General features: G+C 38.4%; 1 protein-coding gene across 1 annotated transcript in view; it reads right to left on the reverse strand.

Annotated features, from left to right (window-relative positions):
• Window positions 1–21,075, reverse strand: part of LOC128663658 (neurogenic locus notch homolog protein 2) — a 123,389-nt gene that overhangs the window by 66,540 nt on the left and 35,774 nt on the right. The window contains exons 3-5 of the mRNA XM_053718093.1: window positions 8,146–8,288; window positions 7,280–7,615; window positions 7,066–7,188 (exon numbers count right to left, since the gene is read on the reverse strand). Of these exons, the coding sequence (XP_053574068.1) occupies window positions 7,066–7,188; window positions 7,280–7,615; window positions 8,146–8,288 (602 nt within the window). The remainder of the gene's footprint in view (window positions 1–7,065; window positions 7,189–7,279; window positions 7,616–8,145; window positions 8,289–21,075) is intronic.

A 21,075-nucleotide genomic window follows, 5' to 3' on the forward strand; every position in this document is an offset into this window, starting at 1 on the left:
TTGGACACAAGGATGGGACAACAATCTCTTGATTGATGTTCCTGTTAGTGACTACCTTAGGTAAGAACCCAGGTTTAGTACGCAGAACTACCTTGTCTGAGTGAAAAATCAGATAAGGGGAATCACAATGTAAGGCTGATAACTCAGAGACTCTTCGAGCTGAGGAAATAGCCATTAAAAACAGAACTTTCCAAGATAACATTTTTATATCAATGGAATGAAGGGGTTCAAACGGAACACCCTGTAAAACGTTAAGAACTAAGTTTAAACTCCATGGTGGAGCAACAGCTTTAAACACAGGCTTGATCCTAGCTAAAGCCTGACAAAAGGACCGGACGTCTGGATTTTCTGACAGACGTCTGTGTAACAAGATGGACAGAGCTGAAATCTGTCCCTTTAATGAACTAGCTGATAAACCCTTTTCTAAACCTTCTTGTAGAAAAGACAATAACCTAGCGATCCTAACCTTACTCCAGGAGTAACCTTTGGATTCGCACCAGTATAGGTATTTCCGCCATATTTTATGGTAAATCCTTCTGGTAACAGGCTTCCTAGCCTGAATCAGGGTATCAATAACCGACTCAGAAAAACCACGTTTTGATAAAATCAAGCGTTCAATTTCCAAGCAGTCAGCTTCAGAGAAGTTAGATTTTGATGTTTGAATGGACCCTGTATCAGAAGGTCCTGTCTTAGAGGTAGAGACCAAGGCGGACAGGATGACATGTCCACTAGATCTGCATACCAAGTCCTGCGTGGCCAAGCAGGTGCTATTAGAATTACTGATGCTCTCTCCTGTTTGATTTTGGCAATCAATCGAGGAAGCAGCGGGAAGGGTGGAAACACATAAGCCATCCTGAAGTTCCAAGGTGCTGTCAAAGCATCTATCAGAACTGCTCCCGGATCCCTGGATCTGGACCCGTAGCGAGGAAGTTTGGCGTTCTGGCGAGACGCCATGAGATCTATCTCTGGTTTGCCCCAACGTCGAAGTATTTGGGCAAAGACCTCCGGATGAAGTTCCCACTCTCCCGGATGAAGAGTCTGGCGACTCAAGAAATCCGCCTCCCAGTTCTCCACTCCCGGGATGTGGATTGCTGACAGGTGGCAAGAGTGAGACTCTGCCCAGCGAATTATCTTTGATACTTCCATCATTGCTAGGGAGCTTCTTGTCCCTCCCTGATGGTTGATGTAAGCTACAGTCGTGATGTTGTCCGACTGAAACCTGATGAACCCCCGAGTTATTAACTGGGGCCAAGCCAGAAGGGCATTGAGAACTGCTCTCAATTCCAGAATGTTTATTGGAAGGAGACTCTCCTCCTGATTCCATAGTCCCTGAGCCTTCAGAGAATTCCAGACAGCGCCCCAACCTAGTAGGCTGGCGTCTGTTGTTACAATTGTCCAGTCTGGCCTGCTGAATGGCATCCCCCTGGACAGGTGTGGCCGATAAAGCCACCATAGAAGAGAATTTCTGGTCTCTTGATTCAGATTCAGAGTAGGGGACAAATCTGAGTAATCCCCATTCCACTGACTTAGCATGCATAATTGCAGCGGTCTGAGGTGTAGGCGTGCAAAAGGTACTATGTCCATTGCCGCTACCATTAAGCCGATCACCTCCATGCATTGAGCTACTGACGGGTGTTGAATGGAATGAAGGACGCGGCATGCATTTTGAAGTTTTGTTAACCTGTCTTCTGTCAGGTAAATCTTCATTTCTACAGAATCTATAAGAGTCCCCAAGAATGGAACTCTTGTGAGAGGAAAGAGAGAACTCTTCTTTTCGTTCACTTTCCATCCATGCGACCTTAGAAATGCCAGAACTAACTCTGTATGAGACTTGGCAGTTTGAAAGCTTGAAGCTTGTATTAGAATGTCGTCTAGGTACGGAGCTACCGAAATCCCTCGCGGTCTTAGTACCGCTAGAAGGGCACCCAGAACCTTTGTGAAGATTCTTGGAGCCGTAGCCAATCCGAATGGAAGAGCTACAAACTGGTAGTGCCTGTCTAAGAAGGCAAACCTTAGATACCGGTGATGATCTTTGTGGATCGGTATGTGAAGGTAAGCATCCTTTAAATCCACTGTGGTCATGTACTGACCCTCTTGGATCATGGGTAAGATTGTCCGAATAGTTTCCATTTTGAACGATGGAACTCTTAGGAATTTGTTTAGAGTCTTTAAATCTAAGATTGGCCTGAAAGTTCCCTCTTTTTTGGGAACCACAAACAGGTTTGAGTAGAACCCTTGTCCTTGTTCCGACCACGGAACCGGATGGATCACTCCCATTGTTAACAGATCTTGTACGCAGCGTAGAAACGCTTCTTTCTTTATCTGGTTTGTTGACAACCTTGACAGATGAAATCTCCCTCTTGGGGGAGATAATTTGAAGTCTAGAAGGTATCCCTGAGATATGATCTCTAGTGCCCAGGGATCCTGAACATCTCTTGCCCAGGCCTGGGCGAAGAGAGAGAGTCTGCCCCCTACTAGATCCGGTCCCGGATCGGGGGCTCTCGGTTCATGCTGTCTTTGGGGCAGCAGCAGGTTTCCTGGCCTGCTTGCTTTTGTTCCAGGACTGGTTAGGCTTCCAGCCTTGCCTGTAACGAGCAACAGCTCCTTCCTGTTTTGGTGCAGTGGAGGTTGATGCTGCTCCTGTTTTGAAATTCCGAAAGGGACGAAAATTAGACTGTCTAGCCTTAGCTTTGGCCTTGTCTTGAGGTAGGGCGTGGCCCTTACCTCCCGTAATGTCAGCGATAATTTCTTTCAAACCGGGCCCGAATAAGGACTGCCCCTTGAAAGGTATATTAAGTAATTTGGACTTAGAAGTAACATCAGCTGACCAGGATTTTAGCCACAGTGCCCTGCGTGCCTGTATGGCGAATCCTGAGTTCTTAGCCGTAAGTTTGGTTAAATGTACTACGGCCTCCGAAATGAAAGAATTAGCTAGTTTAAGGACTCTAAGCCTGTCCGTAATGTCGTCTAGCGTAGAGGAACTAAGGTTCTCTTCAAGCGACTCAATCCAAAATGCTGCCGCAGCCGTAATCGGCGCGATACAAGCAAGGGGTTGTAATATAAAACCTTGTTGAACAAACATTTTCTTAAGGTAACCCTCTAATTTTTTATCCATTGGATCTGAGAAAGCACAGCTATCCTCCACCGGGATAGTGGTACGCTTAGCTAAAGTAGAAACTGCTCCCTCCACCTTGGGGACCGTTTGCCATAAGTCCCGAGTGGTGGCGTCTATTGGAAACATCTTTCTAAATATTGGAGGGGGTGAGAACGGCACACCGGGTCTATCCCACTCCTTAGTAACAATTTCAGTTAGTCTCTTAGGTATAGGAAAAACGTCAGTACTCGCCGGTACCGCAAAGTATTTATCCAACCTACACAGTTTCTCTGGTATTGCAACAGTGTTACAATCGTTGAGAGCTGCTAAGACCTCCCCTAGTAGTACACGGAGGTTCTCCAATTTAAATTTAAAATTTGAAATATCTGAGTCCAATCTGTTTGGATCAGAACCGTCACCCACAGAATGAAGCTCTCCGTCCTCATGCTCTGCGAGCTGTGACGCAGTATCAGACATGGCCCTAGCATTGTCAGCGCACTCTGTTCTCACCCCAGAGTGATCACGCTTGCCTCTTAGTTCAGGTAATTTAGACAAAACTTCAGTCATAACAGTAGCCATATCTTGTAATGTTATCTGTAATGGCCGCCCAGATGTACTAGGCGCCAAAATATCACGCACCTCCCGGGCGGGAGATGCAGGTACTGTCGCGTGAGGCGAGTTAGTCGGCATAACTCTCCCCTCGCTGTTTGGTGAAATTTGTTCACATTGTACAGATTGACTTTTATTTAAAGTAGCATCAATACAGTTAGTACATAAATTTCTATTGGGCTCCACCTTGGCATTGGAACAAATGACACAGATATCTTCCTCTGAGTCAGACATGTTTAACACACTAGCAAAAAAACTTACAACTTGGTTATAATCTTTTTTAGCAAAAAACGTACTGTGCCTCAAAGAGGTACTAACGATTAAATGACAGTTGAAATAATGAACTGAAAAACAGTTATTGCATCAAATTTTAAAACAACACAACTTTTAGCAAAGGTTTGTTCCCATTAGTAAAAAAAAAAAAAAAACAACACTAATTAAATTTGTACATAAGAAAACAAAACAACGTTTTTTATACACAGTCACTATAAGAATTCTCACAGCTCTGCTGAGAGAATTTACCTCCCTTCAAAGAAGTTTGAAGACCCCTGAGATCTGTCAGAGATGAACCGGATCATGCAGGAAATATAAAAGTAGCTGACTGGAATTTTTTTGATGCGTAGCAAAGAGCGCCAAAAACGGCCCCTCCCTCTCCCACACAGCAGTGAAGAGAAACGAAACTGTCACAATTAAAGCAAAAAACTGCCAAGTGGAAAATAATGCCCAAACATTTATTCACACAGTACCTCAGCAATGTAAACGATTCTACATTCCAGCAAAAACGTTTAACATGAGAATAGTTATTAAAAAGGATTAGTGACCTTTAACACAGTAGTTCCGGTGAAATACCATACCCAGAATACTGAAGTGTATACATACATGTCATTTTAACGGTATGGCAGGCTTTTCTCATCAATTCCATTCAGAAAATAAAAACTGCCACATACCTCAATGCAGATTCATCTGCCCGCTGTCCCCTGATCTGAAGCCTTTACCTCCCTCAGATGGTCGAGAACAGCAATATGATCTTAACGACTCCGGTTAAAATCATAGTAAAAAATCTCTGTCAGATTCTTCCTCAAACTCTGCCAGAGAAGTAATAACACGCTCCGGTGCTATTTTAAAATAACAAACTTTTGATTGAAGTCATAAAAACTAAGTATAATCACCATAGTCCTCTCACACATCCTATCTAGTCGTTGGGTGCAAGAGAATGACTGGGACTGACGTAGAGGGGAGGAGCTATATGCAGCTCTGCTGGGTGAATCCTCTTGCATTTCCTGTTGGGGAGGAGTTATATCCCAGAAGTAATGATGACCCGTGGACTGATCACACATAACAGAAGAAAATTATATTTAATTTAGGGGGGTGTTAGGGTTAGGGTTAGAATTAGCTTTAGGGGTTAAAAAATGTATTAGAGTAGCGGTGAGCTCCGATCGGCAGATTAGGGGTTAATACTTGAAGTTAGGTGTCGGCGATGTTAGGGAGGGCAGATTAGGAGTTAATACTATTTATTATAGGGTTATTGAGGCGGGAGTGAGGCGGATTAGGGGTTAATAACTTTATTATAGTAGCGGTGCGGTCCGCTCGGCAGATTAGGGGTTAATAAGTGTAGGCAGGTGGAGGCGACGTTGAGGGGGGCAGATTAGGGGTTAATAAATATAATATAGGGGTCGGCGGTGTTAGGGGCAGCAGATTAGGGGTACATAAGTATAACGTAGGTGGCGGTCGGCAGATTAGGGGTTAAAAAAATTTAATCGAGTGGTGGCGATGTGGGGGGACCTCGGTTTAGGGGTACATAGGTAGTTTATGGGTGTTAGTGTACTGTAGAGCACAGTAGTTAAGAGCTTTATGAACCGGCGTTAGCCCAAAAAGCTCTTAACTACTGACTTTTTTCTGCGGCTGGAGTTTGGTCGTTAGAGTTCTAAATCTCACTCCAGCCACGACTCTAAATACCGGCGTTAGAAAGATCCCATTGAAAAGATAGGATACGCAATTGACGTAAGGGGATCTGCGGTATGGAAAAGTTGCGGCTGGAAAGTGAGCGTTAGACCCTTTAATGACTGACTCCAAATACCAGAGGGCGTTAAAAACCAGCGTTAGGAGCCTCCAACGCTGGTTTTCACGGCTACCGCCCAACTCTAAATCTAGGCCTTTGCAAATTAAAACCCATCCAAATTTAAATACTAGGTTACAAAATGCACAAGACCATAACTGCGAAAGACAAAATCTAAGTTGCATTTTTTTTTAAGCTAAAGATATTTGGCACTAGTAAAAATGTTATTAACTACTGCTCTAAAATTAAAAAGGGGAAACAAAATATTTGAAAGTGTCATGAAAATGTAATGGATAACTTCCACTAAGAACCTTTATTACTTTGCATCACTTGCTTAATACAGCAAACAAACCCTGCATTGGGTCAATGCAGCCTCAAATTCGTTGTTCAAAAGAAAACTATATAAAAAAAATACAAAATGTCTGAAGAAGTAGATATGGTTAAGAGCAAATAATGGAGTGAGTGTAAATAAAAAAAATCCATTTAATTAATTGAAAAATGTTCCGCACTAAAACTAATATATCAAAGAAATTCACCCTAATTTTTATAAAAGTTCTATTTACATGAAGCTGTATTCTATTAAAGGGATACTGAACACAAATTTGTTTCTTTCATAATTCAGATAGAGCATGCAATTTTAAGCAACTTTCTAATTTATTCCCAATATAATTTTTTCTTACGAGCTGGCTGGGTAGCGCTTGCTGATTGGTGGCTAAAAGCAACCACCAATCTGCAAGCGCTATCCAGTGTGATGAACCCTATAATGGGCCGGCCTGTAAGCTTACATTGCTGCTTTTTAAAATAAATAAAGAAACATTGATATTAGGCTTAAAATTAGAAAGTTGCTTAAAATTGCATGCTCTATCTGAATCATGAAAGAAAAAATGTGGGTTCAGTATCCCTTTAAGTGTGTTATAGCATTATCTCTAAAAAATTTTTTTTTTATATATCTTAATTAAAAATACTTTATTGCAAAAAATGTTAACCATCCTCTGAGCCTTCAGTGAGTCATAATATTGTTGCTGGTGTGTGTATATATATATATATATATATATATATAGTTATACATAGTGTATATTTATGTGTCTGTGTATATATGTTGGAAACATTGCGGTGATAGACTTACTTGACACTATCTGCAGAGTGCAATAAAACAAAGTATGCCTGTATCTAGATACATTTGGCATCTTGGGCTATAAACTGGGACCAGGTTTGACCTACCGCTGCCAATAAGTGATCTTAGTTAGCTAGTAGGCGGTGGAAAATACAAGGGAAGTGGAGACTATGGAAGTACTATGTAACTTACCTGTCCATTCGGGGGCGCACTGGCAATTGTAGGTGTTTACTCCATCCACACATGTGCCACCATTCATACATTTGTGTCCTGGGCAGTCATCAATGTTTATGTCGCAGTTTCCACCCTCAAAACCTAAAACAATTAAAAACAACAAGTTGTTGAAACAAAGCCCTGAAGTGTTCAGCTTGTGCAATCAACTCCAACCTGATATCTCTCTCCTTACCTGGCAAGCACGCACACTGGTACGTAAGATCTCCAGTCTGTCTGCAGGTGCCCCCATTTTGGCATTGAGAGGGAGCACAGGGCACATATACAGCCTCACAAAATTGTCCAGTGTAACCACTAGGGCAACTGCAGCGAAAGGAGCCAGGGGTATTAACACATTGTCCTCCATTTTGACACAGACCAGGAGTTTTACACTCATCAATATCTACTCTGCAGCTGCGTCCCTGGTATCCCAATGGGCAGGTACAGTTGTAGCGGCCATTCCAATTTGTACAGCGTGCACCATTTTCACATGGGTTTGAAGCACAAGCGTCAATGAGGGAACAATCTTGTCCTAAAAAAAAAAGTGTAAAAGGGAATTATATGACTTAATTTGAACTCCTTACTTAAAGGGACATTAAACACTAAATACATGCTAGATAGAATGATACATTCAAAGAAAAAAGATTAGTCCATGACTAACATGTAGATGTATTTTTTAAAGTTTCATTAGTTGTTTAAAAAGTGACAAAATAAGTGTAAAGTTTTAGTGTCTATAAAACACTGGGAGCTGCCATGTTGTAACTTGTGTTACCTTCTCTGCTGTGGCCAATTAGGGTTAGTTATAAATAGGTCACTAGAGTGTGCAGCCAATGGTTGTGCTGGATTTAACAGTGTTCTGCACTTCCATTTCTAACAGGAACTGAAAAGCTCACAATTTCAGAATGGAATTACAGGCAAAGAGGACAAAAATAATAATGAAAGTATATTGCAGAGCTGTTTTATATACAGTATACAATTTATCATTTTATATTACCATCTCAAAGTGTTTAATGTCCCTTTAATAAAAAAAAACATCCGCTAATTTAAACATTAATCACTCACCTCTAAAACCTTTAGCACAGCTGCACTCATACTGCACTGTGCCACCACGGATGGAGTTTTGGCAAGCACCTCCATTAACACAAGGTGAAGGGACACAAGGATCCTTAAACTGACACTTCTCACCAATCCAACCAGGGGGACATCTGAGGGGGAAAACAAAACACATTACTGGGTCTGCAGACACTGAATATATACTATTTTAGCACTCATATTAAACAGAATTAAAGGGACACTCAGGTCAAATTAAACTGTCATGATTCAGATACAGCATGTCATTTTAAACAACTTTCCAATTTACTTCCATTAAAAAAAAAAAAGTGCAGTCTTTTTATATTTACACTTTTTGAGTCACCAGCTCCTACTGAGCATGTGCAATAATTCACAGACTATAAGTAAAGGTAGCCTTCAGTTTACGCCGGGGTTAGGTTCCAGAAGGAATGGTTGTAAATCGAAACCCAGTTTATAATGTAAGTCAATGGGATGTGAGGGAGTTAGGTTCCAGGCCCCTCTCAAAATTGTCATAAGTAACACCTAATACATTATTTTTAAAGCTTTGAAATGAAGACTTTTAATGCTAAACAGCATTATAAACCTAATAAAATAATCACACAACACAGAATATATAATTAAACTAAGTTAAATGAACAAAAACATTTGCTAAACAGCATTATAAACCTAATAAAATAATCCCAACATAGACTTCACTTGCATTTTTCTGCAAAAAGTTCTTTCTATGCATTCCAATCTGGACTGATTTATAGACAGGAAGATCTTGTTCCTTTGAAATCTGCTTGATAGCTCAGGTCTGGTTAAACTGATTAATTTCCGCTTGCTTGGCTTTGCTGCAACACAAGCGGACAGCTCCACCTACTGGCTATTTTAATAAATGCACTGCTTCTCAATACTTTTCAATAGCAGTCACATGACTGGAAAAAAAGGTTGCTATTCTGAAACGGTGTAAATTGAACCGTTGTAAACCGAGGGCCATCTGTATATGCATTTGTGATTGGCTGATTGCTATCACATGGTACAGGGGGAGTGGAAATAGACATAACTTTGAAATGTGTTATAAAAAAATCTACTACTCATTTGAAATTCAGAGTAAATGCTATTGTATTGCCTTGTTATCTTGCATTTGTTGATTATGCAAATCTACTGTGTTTACTAGTCCTGGAAAAGTAAATATTTAAAATTTTATGATTCAGAGCATGCAATTTTAAAATACTTTCCACTATACTTATATTATCTAATATACTTAGTGCTTTTCAACAAAGGATAACAAGAGAACAATCTAGGTAGGCTCAGGAGCAGCAATGCACTACTGGGAGCTAGCTGATTGGTGGCTGCACATATATGCCTCTTTTCATTAGCTCACCTGATGTGCTCAGCTAACTCCCAGTAGTGCATTGTGGCTCCTTCAACAAAGGATACCAAAGGAACAAAGCACATTTGATAATGGAAGTAAAGTAGAAACTTGTTTAAAATTGCATACTCTGATCGATGAGATACATTTGAAGGTTTCATATCTTTTTAAATAGATAGGAAAGTCTAAATTTAAAAAAAAAGACATAAACCCAAAATATTCCTTTCACTTCTATTATCAAGTGTTTTTTTTCTCTATCCTTTGTTGAAAAGCAGGAAGGTAAGTTCAGGAGTGTGCACGTGTCTGCAGTACTATACAGCAGCAGTTTTGCAACAATGTTATACATTAGCAAGAACACTAGATGGCAGCACTATTTGTCATGTAGTGATGCAGAAATGTGCACCCTACCTATCTAGATATCTCTTCAACAAAGAATAACATGAGAACCAAGCAAATTTGATAAGAGAATACAATTTTAAAATAGTTTCCAATTTACTTCTATCTTGAAAAGTAAAGAACAAAAATTGGTTCAATGTCCCTTTAAACCAGCACGATTCAATTAGAGACACTTTTCAATTCACTTATATTTTCAATTTTACTTTTTTCTCTTAGTATCCTTTATTGCAAAGAAGAATATGTACATATCCTACACTACTGGGAGCTAGCTGGTGATTGGTGGCTATGCACAGTTGTCTCTTGTCATTGTCTCACCAGATGAGGCGAACTCCTAGTAGTGCAGTGCTGCTCTTCATCTGACTGAGGTGTTTATCCTCTGCAAAAGCCTTAAAACACTACATACCACCAATTATGTAATAATACAAGTCTCTAACATAGAGCATTTTCTATTTGCACTTTTATATCCCTTTAAAGGGATAGGAAAGTCAAAAAATAAAAAAGTGCACGATTCAGAAAGAGCATGTAATTTGAACACTTTTAAAGGGACATGAAACCCAATTTTTTTCTTTCATGATTTAGAAAGAGCGTGCACTTTTATACAACTTTCTAATTTACTTCTGTTATCTATTTTGCGTCAATCCTTTGATATCCTTTGCTGAAAAGCATATATAGGTTCAGTAGCTGCTGATTGGTGGCTGCACATAGATGCCTCATGCGATTGGCTCACCAATGTGCATTGCTATTTCTTCAGCAAAAGATATCGAAAGAATGAAGCAAATTAGATAATGGAAGTAACTGGAATGCTGTTTAAAATTGTATTCTCTATCTGAATCCTGAAAGAGAACGTTGGGGTTTAGTGTCCCTTTAAATTCACTTTTATTTTCAAATGTGCTTTGTTTTCTTGGTATTTGTTGTTGAAAAAGAATATGCACATAATCCTACACTAGTGGGAGAAAATTGCTGATTTGGAACCTGCACACATTTGTCTCTTGGGATTGGCTAACTAGATGTGTTCAACTTGCTGCCAGTAGTGCAATGCTGTTTCTTCAGCAAAGGATAACAAGAGAATGAAGCAAATTTGATAATAGAAAGAGATTGGAAAATTGCTACCATTATGTTCTATCCAAATCATGAAAGAAAATGTTGGGGTTTCCTGTCCCTTTAAGGACCTTGTGCATGGGATACACACAAATGGCAAGCAGGAAAAACATTACAGAAATATTAAACCACATTAATCAACTATACGTATTGCAAATAACATCAGAATGTGTAAGGCTTAGAGCAAATGTGAGACGCTACAGCGTTCAATTTCACACGAAATGTCCCCTGTTCCTTGTTTAATGAAAAAATAATTTAAGAAGATATGAAAAAAAGGAAATAAGCACACAAATTGTGGGGGGGGGGGGGGGAGACAAAATTGAAAACTGATATGGGAAAAGTGTGAAAAACCCCTCAGAATTAAGTAAACAGGAAACAACGAGACAAGAGGGTGGGGGTGTTAGGCTTCAAGAAAGACAGACATGGAACAGCTGGGATTAGTTAGAGCTAGCAGTAACCATTTCTTGGCTAAAACACATGAATATTCTTAAAAATCAAAATCATCATCCATGGTGTACAGTTTTAGAGTAATTTAAAATGGTTGCCACAAGCGAATACGATTTTAAGTCAGAAAATATATATATATATATATATATATATATATATATATACACACATATAATATACATATAATAAACATGCCATAGAGTAGGCGCACTCTCAGTTGCAGTTAACAGTCCCCGTATCAGGGTGCCGAGAAATTGTAGCAGATATTCCAAGAACTAGTGTGTAACTACTTCTTGGAATAATATATATATATATATTATTATATAATAGAGTAAGGAAAGCGCACTCTCACTTAAAAAGCATCTACCAGGGTGCAGGCACGAATTAATGCAGTACAGATGAAGCTTGCACACTCTGGATTTTCAAAAAGGGGCTTTATTTAGCAAAAAAATGTGACGTTTCACGTCAGACGATGGTCTGATGAAGGGGTGATTGATCCCCGAAACGTCACATTTTTTGCTAAATAAAGCCCCTTTTTGAAAATCTGGAGAGTGCAAGCTTCATCTGTACTATAAATATATAAATATATTTTTTAGTTATTATTGATAAGACCCTTCTTAGAGCACTTTATTAGAATTAGATTTGGGTTGTTGCCAGGAAATTATATACATGAGTCTGTTAACTTTTTTTTTTTGCCTTTGGGCACTGGGCACAGTAAGACGAGCCTCCTGCTAGTCAATGAGTGCCGCAAGAGAAGAGCTTGTGTATATTTGAAAAGGAGCTGTGCCAGAAACTTGATACTTTTTTTCTTTGCCAAATATTTGCCATCAGCCTTCACTGCAAACTTAGAACCACAGAGAAAAATGGAACAATACGTGATTTAGAGAAGAATTCCCAGAATGCACTGCCCACCCACAACTAGAAACGAAAAACAGCACAGAGTGAGACTTAGACTTTCACCTGTACCGGGCAAAGAACAAATCTGTAAGGCATGACAAAGCTCTTATAAACAGAAGAAATGACATGAAATGGAATGTCACAAGTTCTAGCAAAAGAAAAAACTACAAAATAAAGACAAATATATAGTAGATGTAACAGCAATAGTGATCAATAGAACTGACACACATTCAATGGCTTGTCTTCTCATCTTGATTTCTATTCTTTATACATTCTTTAAATATGTATTGTATTACTTGAAAAAACACATGTAAAATGTCAGGCTAATAAAATACTCTTGAACTTGATGAAGATCAAAACTCAGCATGCATTGAAAGACAGTCTCAAGACTGGCAAGGACAGGTGGATAAATGAGTCCAGATGAAAACCAGATGTTCCAGCTTTCTCATAATTTCCCACGATCCCCGTTTCCAGCCCCCCCTCGTGAGACAGCTGGACTCCAGCATAACAGAAGGGGTAAATATTTTAGTGTTGGCCCCCCCTTACATGTCCCCCCTGCCTCCCGCAGGACCATACACATCCGGAAAGGCATAAAAAAAAATATCCCATATTAAATCATAACCAGTCATCCAACTGCTTTACATCTGAGCTGTCTTTTATGAAATTTTGGCAGGATGTACTTATGTCTCAACTGATGCCATCAAATAAATAAAAAATAAAAAAGTACAATACTAAGACATGAATCATATAAAGTAATCTCAAAACATAAATCCGTTTACGCCCCTCCTGTAAGGTATATCACATTTCTACGTCCACTATATTAATAATCTCCACCCATTTGCAATATAATATTAATCTGTATTTGATAACTTTAAAAACAAAATAAGTGTAGATTACAATGGATATATGTTCAGAATTACCTTTCAAAAAAGTTACATATATATGTTTTGCACATAGATGATTTTGCCGATATATAACCCCCCCCCCCCCTCATACACCACACTCCGCACCCTTTGTCACTGGACAAACTAGTTAGTCAAGTTCTAAGCAACGCTCATTCCCACGGCAAGGGTGTTTTTACCTGTCTACTGCTCCTTAAGAGCACTGATTCATTAAGGCAAGGTGCATCTGTGCAGCATGCGTCAGTTAAGGGGGAGAGAAATTGTTTGTAACCATTATTGTACTCTCAATAAGATAGTGTGTGTGTGTCTGTATATTGTATATGCATTATGCATGCAAATACACACACACACAAACATATATACTTGATATTAAAGGGACAGTAAAAGTTTTTATTTTTTTTATTTCAGAAGCATAAATATTAAAAGAAAGCCATTATTTCATAGGGAAAAAAAACACTGCAAGCAAGTTTTTAATCATTATATTAACAGCAACACCCTAGAAGTAGTTTTTTATTATTATTATTATTATTATTATTAAAGGGACAGTCAACACCAGAATTTTTGTTGTTTAAAAAGAAAGATAATCCCTTTATTACCCATTCCCCAGTTTTGCACAACCAACACAGTTATATAAATACACTTTTTACCTCTGTTATTATCTTGTATCTAAACTTCTGCTGACTGCCCCCTTATTTCAGTTCTTTTGACAGACTTGCAGTTTAGCCAATCAGTGTTCACTCCTAGGTCACTTTACGTGCATGAGCTCAATGTTATCTATATAAAACATGTGAACTAATGCCCTCTAGTGGTCAAAATGTATTCAGATTAGAGGCAGTCTTCAAGGTCTAAGAGATTAGCATATGAACCTCCTAGTTTTAGCTTTTAACTAAGAATAAAAGGAGAACAAAGCAAAATTGGTGATAAAAGTAAATTGGGAAGTTGTTTAAAATTGCATGCCCTATTTAAATCATGAAAGTTTTTTTGGGACTTGACTGTCCCTTTAAGCAATCATAAGGCAAATGTATCACTGCAATTTTTCTCTCAGCAATACTCTCAGTCCAAAAGAAGCTACAGCACATGTGTTTAGCTTCTCTCAGACTGCGTGTTGCTGATGGGAAAGTTGTAGCAATCATTACATTACGATTGCCATAAACGATCATTGCTTACTATGTTTCTACAAAAAGCTGCTTACAGAGAAGCAGACGGCACCAGGAGCCGCGCAGTAGGTTTGCAGGGTGTTTTCAATGCCCTTTTCTGGGGGTATGGTGCATTTCTTTTTATAGGGTTTTTGTTACTGAAAAGAAAAAGTTTAATGTTTACTGTCCCTTTAAGTTAGGTAGGGTGGTAGGTAGGTTTACACTTTAATCATCATTGGTTTCTGCTGAAATAATACAACAGCCCAAATAATATAACCAAAGTATACTTAAATATTCAGAGGAAGAGACAGTCATGGGTATACGCAGGAATTTCTCTTTGTGGGAGGTATAAAACGATCCAAACATAATATTATCAGTTCCAATATGTGCAACAGGAGAAACTTGTGTGTTGTACAAAAGCTGCATGTGATTTTAAAAGGGTGGCTCATTGGCATCAAAATAGTTAAATAAGGTGCAAAATTCCAACCCCTCCCCTAGACACCCATGTGCAAAACTTTTCATAGGACCTGAGAGAGTGTCGCCTCCTTGACCGAGTGTAAGTGGAATACTTTTGTTACATTACATACACACATGTATCTATAAAAAAGTGTTTTTATATATTATGTAAACAGGCCAATTTGTTCAGTCAGACTACTACATTTCACACATCACAAGTATTTATATAAAAAGACTGTTTATTACAACATTGTATTTTTTTATTAAAGTGACAGTAATTTAAAATTAAACTTTCATGATTCAGATAGGGCATGCAATTTTAAACAACTATCCAATTTACTTTTATCATCAAATTTGCTTTGTTCTCTTGGTATTCTTTGTTTAAAGCTAAACCTAGGTAGGCTCATATGCTAATTTCTACGCCATTGAAGGCCACCGCTTCTATCTCAGTGTATTTTGACAGTTTTTTTTCACAGCTAGATAGCGCTAGTTCATGTGTGCCATATAGATGACACTGTGCTCACTCCTGTGGAGTTATTTGTGAGCCAGCACTGATTGGCTAAAATGCAAGTCTGTCAAAAGAACTGAAATGCACTGCTGTATAGGGGATGAATGCACTGGAAATTTAATGAAGTTATGCTCTACTATTGCACCACTGAATTTCACGTCTTTTTTTTTTTTTTTTTTTTTTTAAACACATCAAGTACATATACAGCAGAGGTCGACAAATCTGTTTACAATATAGGAGCCAGTAAGAATATTTAGGAGCCAGGTACACTTTTAGGAGCCAGACAGTGGTATTTGTAAATAGATATATGGAGAATAACCCAAAAAGTTAGGAGCCAGGGGTAAAATTCTAGGAGCCAGTGGCTCCCAGGCTCCTGGGTTTGTCGAGCCCTGATATACAGTATATAGCCAAAAGTATATGGGCACCCTTCTAATTATTGAATGTAGGTGTTTCAGTGACACCAGCAGCTAACAGGTGCAAACAATCCAGCACATGACCTCTCCGTACACTGGCAGTACAGTGAGTCATACTTTAGTCCCTTTAAAAAAATGGCACAGACATAGGATGCCAACTTTGCCACAAGTCACTTTGTGAAATTTATGCCCTACTAGACCAGCCCAGGTAAACTGTAAGTCTTATTAAAGGGATAGGAAAGTCAATATTAAACTTGCATGATTCAGATAGAGCATGTCATTTTAAGACACTTTTAAATTCACTTCTATGTTAAAGGGACATTAAACACTAAATACATGCTAGATAGCATGATGCATTCAAAGAAAAGATTAAGATTAGTCCATGAATAATATGTAGATGTATTTTTTAAAGTTTCATTAGTTGTTTAAAAAGTGACAAAATAAGTGTAAAGTTTTAGTGTCTATAAAACACTGGGAGCTGCCATGTTGTAACTTGTGTTACCTTCTCTGCTGTGGCCAATTAGAGACAGTTATACATAGGTCATTAGAGTGTGCAGCCAATGGTTGTGCTGGATTTAACAGTGTTCTGCACTTCCATTTCTAACAGGAACTGAAAAGCTCACAATTTCAGAATGGAATTGCATGCAAAGAGGACAAAATAAATAATGAAAGTATATTGCAGAGCTGTTTTATTATATACAATTTATCATTTTATATTACCATCTCAAAGTGTTTAATGTCCCTTTAAATGCGTTTTGTTCTCTTAGTATGCCTTGTTAAAAAATGAATACGCACATATTATACACTAGTGGAAGCTGCTGCTAATTGGTGCCTGCACACATTTGTCTCTTGTGATTGGCTAAATAGATATTTTCAGCTTCCTGTTAGTAGTGCAATGCTGTCTCTTCACAATGGATAACAAGAGAATGAAGAAAATTTGATAATAAATTTAAATTGGAAAGTTGTTTAAAATTGTATGTTCTATCTGAATCATAAAAGAAAATTTTGGGGTTTACTATCCCTTTAATGTGAAGTGGAAACGTCTAGAAACAGCCAAGCCACAAAGTGCAAACTGACAGAGTGAGACTGTAGTGAAAGATGTAACAGATGATAGACCCTTTTTTACGCTCTTTAGAGTTCCAAACTGCCTCTGGACTTAACATTAGCACAAGAACTGTGCATCAGGGGAGTCACAAAATTGGTTTCCAAGGACAAGCAGCCACAAGCCACCACTGGACTCTGGGGCAGTGGAAAAATGTCCTCTGGAGTGATGAATCACATTTCACTTTCTGGCAGTCTGATGAAAGAATATGGGTGTGATAGGTGCCAGGAGAATGCTACCTACTGGAATGCATAGTGCCTACTGTAAAGTTTGGTGGAGGAGGTATAATGGTCTTGGCTGTTTTTCAGGGTTTGGGCTAAACCCTAAGTTCCAGTAAAGGGTCATCTTAATGCAACAGTATACAGATGTTTTAGACAGTTGGTTGCTTCCAACTTTGTGGCAACAGTCTGGGGAAGGCCCTTTCCTGTCTCAGCATGACTGAGCCCCTGCGCACAAAGTGAAGTACATGAAGACATAGTTTGAGAAGTTTGGTGTGGAGGAATTTGAGTGGCCTCCACTGAGCCCCTTTGGGATGGATAGGAATGCAAATTGCGAGCCAGACCTTCTCGTTCAACTTCAGTGCCTGACCTCCCAAATGCTCTTTTGGCTGGATGGGCACAGACACACTCCAAAATCTTCCAGAAAGCGTTCCCAGAAGAGTGGCAACTGTGATAGCTAAAAAAGGGGGGGGAAGTGGGGACAACTCCATATTAATGCTCCATTTTAATGGTTTTAGAATGGGATGTAGAACAACCTAACATAGATGTGATGGCTAGGTGTCCACATACTTTTGGTCATATAGAGCAGATCTATAATCTAAGCTTAAAGGAATACTGAACCCAATTTTTTTTCTTATATAGCATACAATTTTAAGCAACTTTCTAATTTACTCCTATTATCAATTTTGTTTGTTCTCTTGGTATCTTTATTTGAAAAAGCAGGAATGTAAATCTTACGAGCCGGCCCATTTTTGCTTCAGCACCCTGAATAATGCTTGCCGATTGGTGGCTACATTTAAATCCAAGGAAAACAAACACTAGGATTTACCATCACTAAAAATAAAGTGGAGTTTAAGTGACCAGTTATTTAAAAAATAAAAAATAAAAAGTGCTAAACTCACCCTTTCTGAGCTGCTGCCCATCACTAAACTCAGCAGCTCCGGCAGCCCACGGCACATCGCTCTCCTTCAATGAGGTGATGTTTGCACCTCTAAACCAATAGCCGTGCGTGTCAGCTGATAGTGTTCTTTATGCACGCACGGCTATTAGTTTAGAGGTGCAAGCGTCACCTCATTGGTAGAAGAGTGATGTGCTGTGGGTGTCCTGAGCCACTGAGTTTAGCGATGCGCGGAGGCACATTCAGGGTGAGTTTAGCATCCTTTTTTTTAATAACTGATCACTTTAAACTGTGAACTTTAACACAGAATGGAGGTACAGCATTGCCCTAAACTATCTAGGCTCTTGATGAACCTTTCAGCAGTTCTACTTTACATCAAGATATCAAACTGAGAACTAGTCAATCCTAGACACAGGTGAAATGTGTACAGAAAATACTTTGTGCAAAAGATCTACGATGCACATGTGTCCTTATACCATTAACAAAACTGAGCTGCAAGTCACTTTGTAAGTTTAGAATATTGCAGTATGAGCTGTAATAAATAACTATTAATATGTAAATAAATAAAACGTCTTTGCCTGGGCTTAGAGTTTGTTAAGGTCAGTAAATCAGCTTTATCAGGAGGACTATTTGTACAGCAATTCACTTGATAGTATGGAAATGACACATCACTCTGTTCCAAATGTTTGAAAAGCAGAAAAAGAAAAAAATTATAATCCTACCTAAAATATTAAAGAGGGATAAATAAATTATACAACCCTCTGTGAAATAATAGACTTAAAACTAAATAGTCTATCAATACAAAACTCAGCCAAAACAAGCTAATTTTCTCTACCTATTAATTCATATCAAGAGCATAAAAGATCCAATATCAAAGAGAAGAGGAAGCACTTAGAAGATAGAAAGGCAATAGGATAGATGATGATAAGAGCCCATAAATAACCAACAGAAGCATTTCTTCACAGAAAGGGTGATTGATTCACAAAACAGACTTCCTACATATGTGGTAAGTACCAAAACTGCAATGGATGCATGTGTGTATGAATATAATTAAAGGGACATGAAACTCACATTTTTCTTTAGAGCATGTGATTTTAAACAACTTTCCAATTTACTTCAATTATCTAATTTGACTGGTTCACTGGATATCCTTTGTTGAAAAGGATACCTAGGTTGACTCAGGAGCTGCTGATTGGTGGCTGCACATGTGTCTCATGTTATTGGCTAACCCAGAGCATTTCTAGCTCCCAGTAGTACATTGCTGCTTTTTCAATGAAGGATACCAAGAGAATAAAGAAAATTAGATAATGGAACTAAATAAGAAAGTTGTTTAAAATCACATGCTCTATCTGAATAATAAAAGGAAAAAAATGTAGGTTTCATATCCCTTTATGCAATAGAATTTACTCTGAATCTTAAATGAGAAGCAAATTATTTTTCTGACAAATTTCAAAATGTGCTTACATTTCCTAAGCCCTGTATCATGTGATAGCCAACAGCCAGTCATAAAATGTGTATACGTATACACTGAACTTTTGCACATCCTCATTAGGAGCCGGTGTCTCAGAAAGTGTGGATATAAACAGACTATGCAGTTTGATAAAGGAAGTAGGACAATGCAGGATTTCTTCAGCAGGTTGAAATCTAAATCTCTGTGAGAATGAGAATAAGCAGAATATGATCTTTTCCTACGCCTTTAAGCAACAAAATGCGTGAATTTAGCATAATTTTACTAAAGCTAACACAAAAACAAATGACAAAGGGACATGAAACCCAAATTTTTTCTTTCATGATTTAGAACATATAATTTTAAACAACTTTCTAATTTACTTCTATTATCTAATTTGCTTCATTGTCTTGTCTTTGCTGAAAAGCATATCTAGATAGGCTCAGTAGATGCTGATTGGAGGCTGCACATAGATGCCTCATGTGATTGGCTCACCCCTGTGCATTGCTATTTCTTCAACAACAGATATCTAAAGAATAAAGAAAATTAGATAATAGAAGTAAATTGGAATGTTGTTTAAAATTGTATTCTCTGTCTGAATAATGAAATAAGTTTTTGGGGTTTAATGTCCCTTTAAAACATCTATAAAAAGTCAAGCAAGAAGCTCTTGAGGAAACAATGAGAGGAATCTCAAATCTCCAAACCAATTTTCAAACCTCCAAAATCACAAGATAAAACATCCAAACGGGACGGATCACAAAATAAAAGCAGTCTTTCTACTGAAAGCGTAATATGAAGAGACCTCAAGTCCTTGGCTTGGGGGGCTTTTAAACATTCTGTTTCCATAAGTGCCTTCAGAACCTATATGCTCTCTAGAACTTGTCAAGTAGATCACTCTTCAAATGTAACACACACCAAAATATTTTAAAAGATCAAAGACGCACACAGTTGAGCTGAAGGGGTGAGGGGGGCACTGATACAGGAACCAAAGTAAAAAAAAATGAGACGTAGAGATACAACTCATTGCATGGATCCTTGAAATTACAAAACAGTATGCAACCTCACAATAGTATAATAGTGACTCTTGTATACAAGCCAGGCCCATACAACAACCATAATGTTGGACCCATGACTGAACACAGTGTCACATATGTTGAGCAGTTTAAACGTTAAAGAAAAAGAAAAAAAGAAGAAACCAACACAAAAAAGTGGCATAAGAAATCAATTCTGTAATAAAAATACCAAAAAAAAAGTACAGTGAAGAAAAATAGTGTTTCCAATAAATACAATATACATAGGAGCAAAGGCACAATAATAAATATACAATCTGATCTTCAAATGTCTGTACCTGGGACTGTCAGTTCATAGACATGTCATGAGAAGTTCCAGACTTTCATCTTTATAACACGGCTTGCTTCACCAAGGTTATTATGAAAGAAGAACAGCCACAAATAATGGGGACCTTTTGAGTAAGCCCACAAATCCATATAACCTTGGGAATTACCTAAATACTGAGGGTCCAGCATGCTCTGACCACCAACCAGCCATAGACAATAGTAAGCATGATATGGGATGAAAGGAGGAAGTTAAATTTGTATTCTTCATTTGGTAAAATTTAACATTTCAGATGCAGCAAGGCTGTAGCCTGC

Source organism: Bombina bombina, chromosome 6 (assembly GCF_027579735.1).
Source record: "Bombina bombina isolate aBomBom1 chromosome 6, aBomBom1.pri, whole genome shotgun sequence".
NCBI classification, from domain to species: domain Eukaryota; kingdom Metazoa; phylum Chordata; class Amphibia; order Anura; family Bombinatoridae; genus Bombina; species Bombina bombina.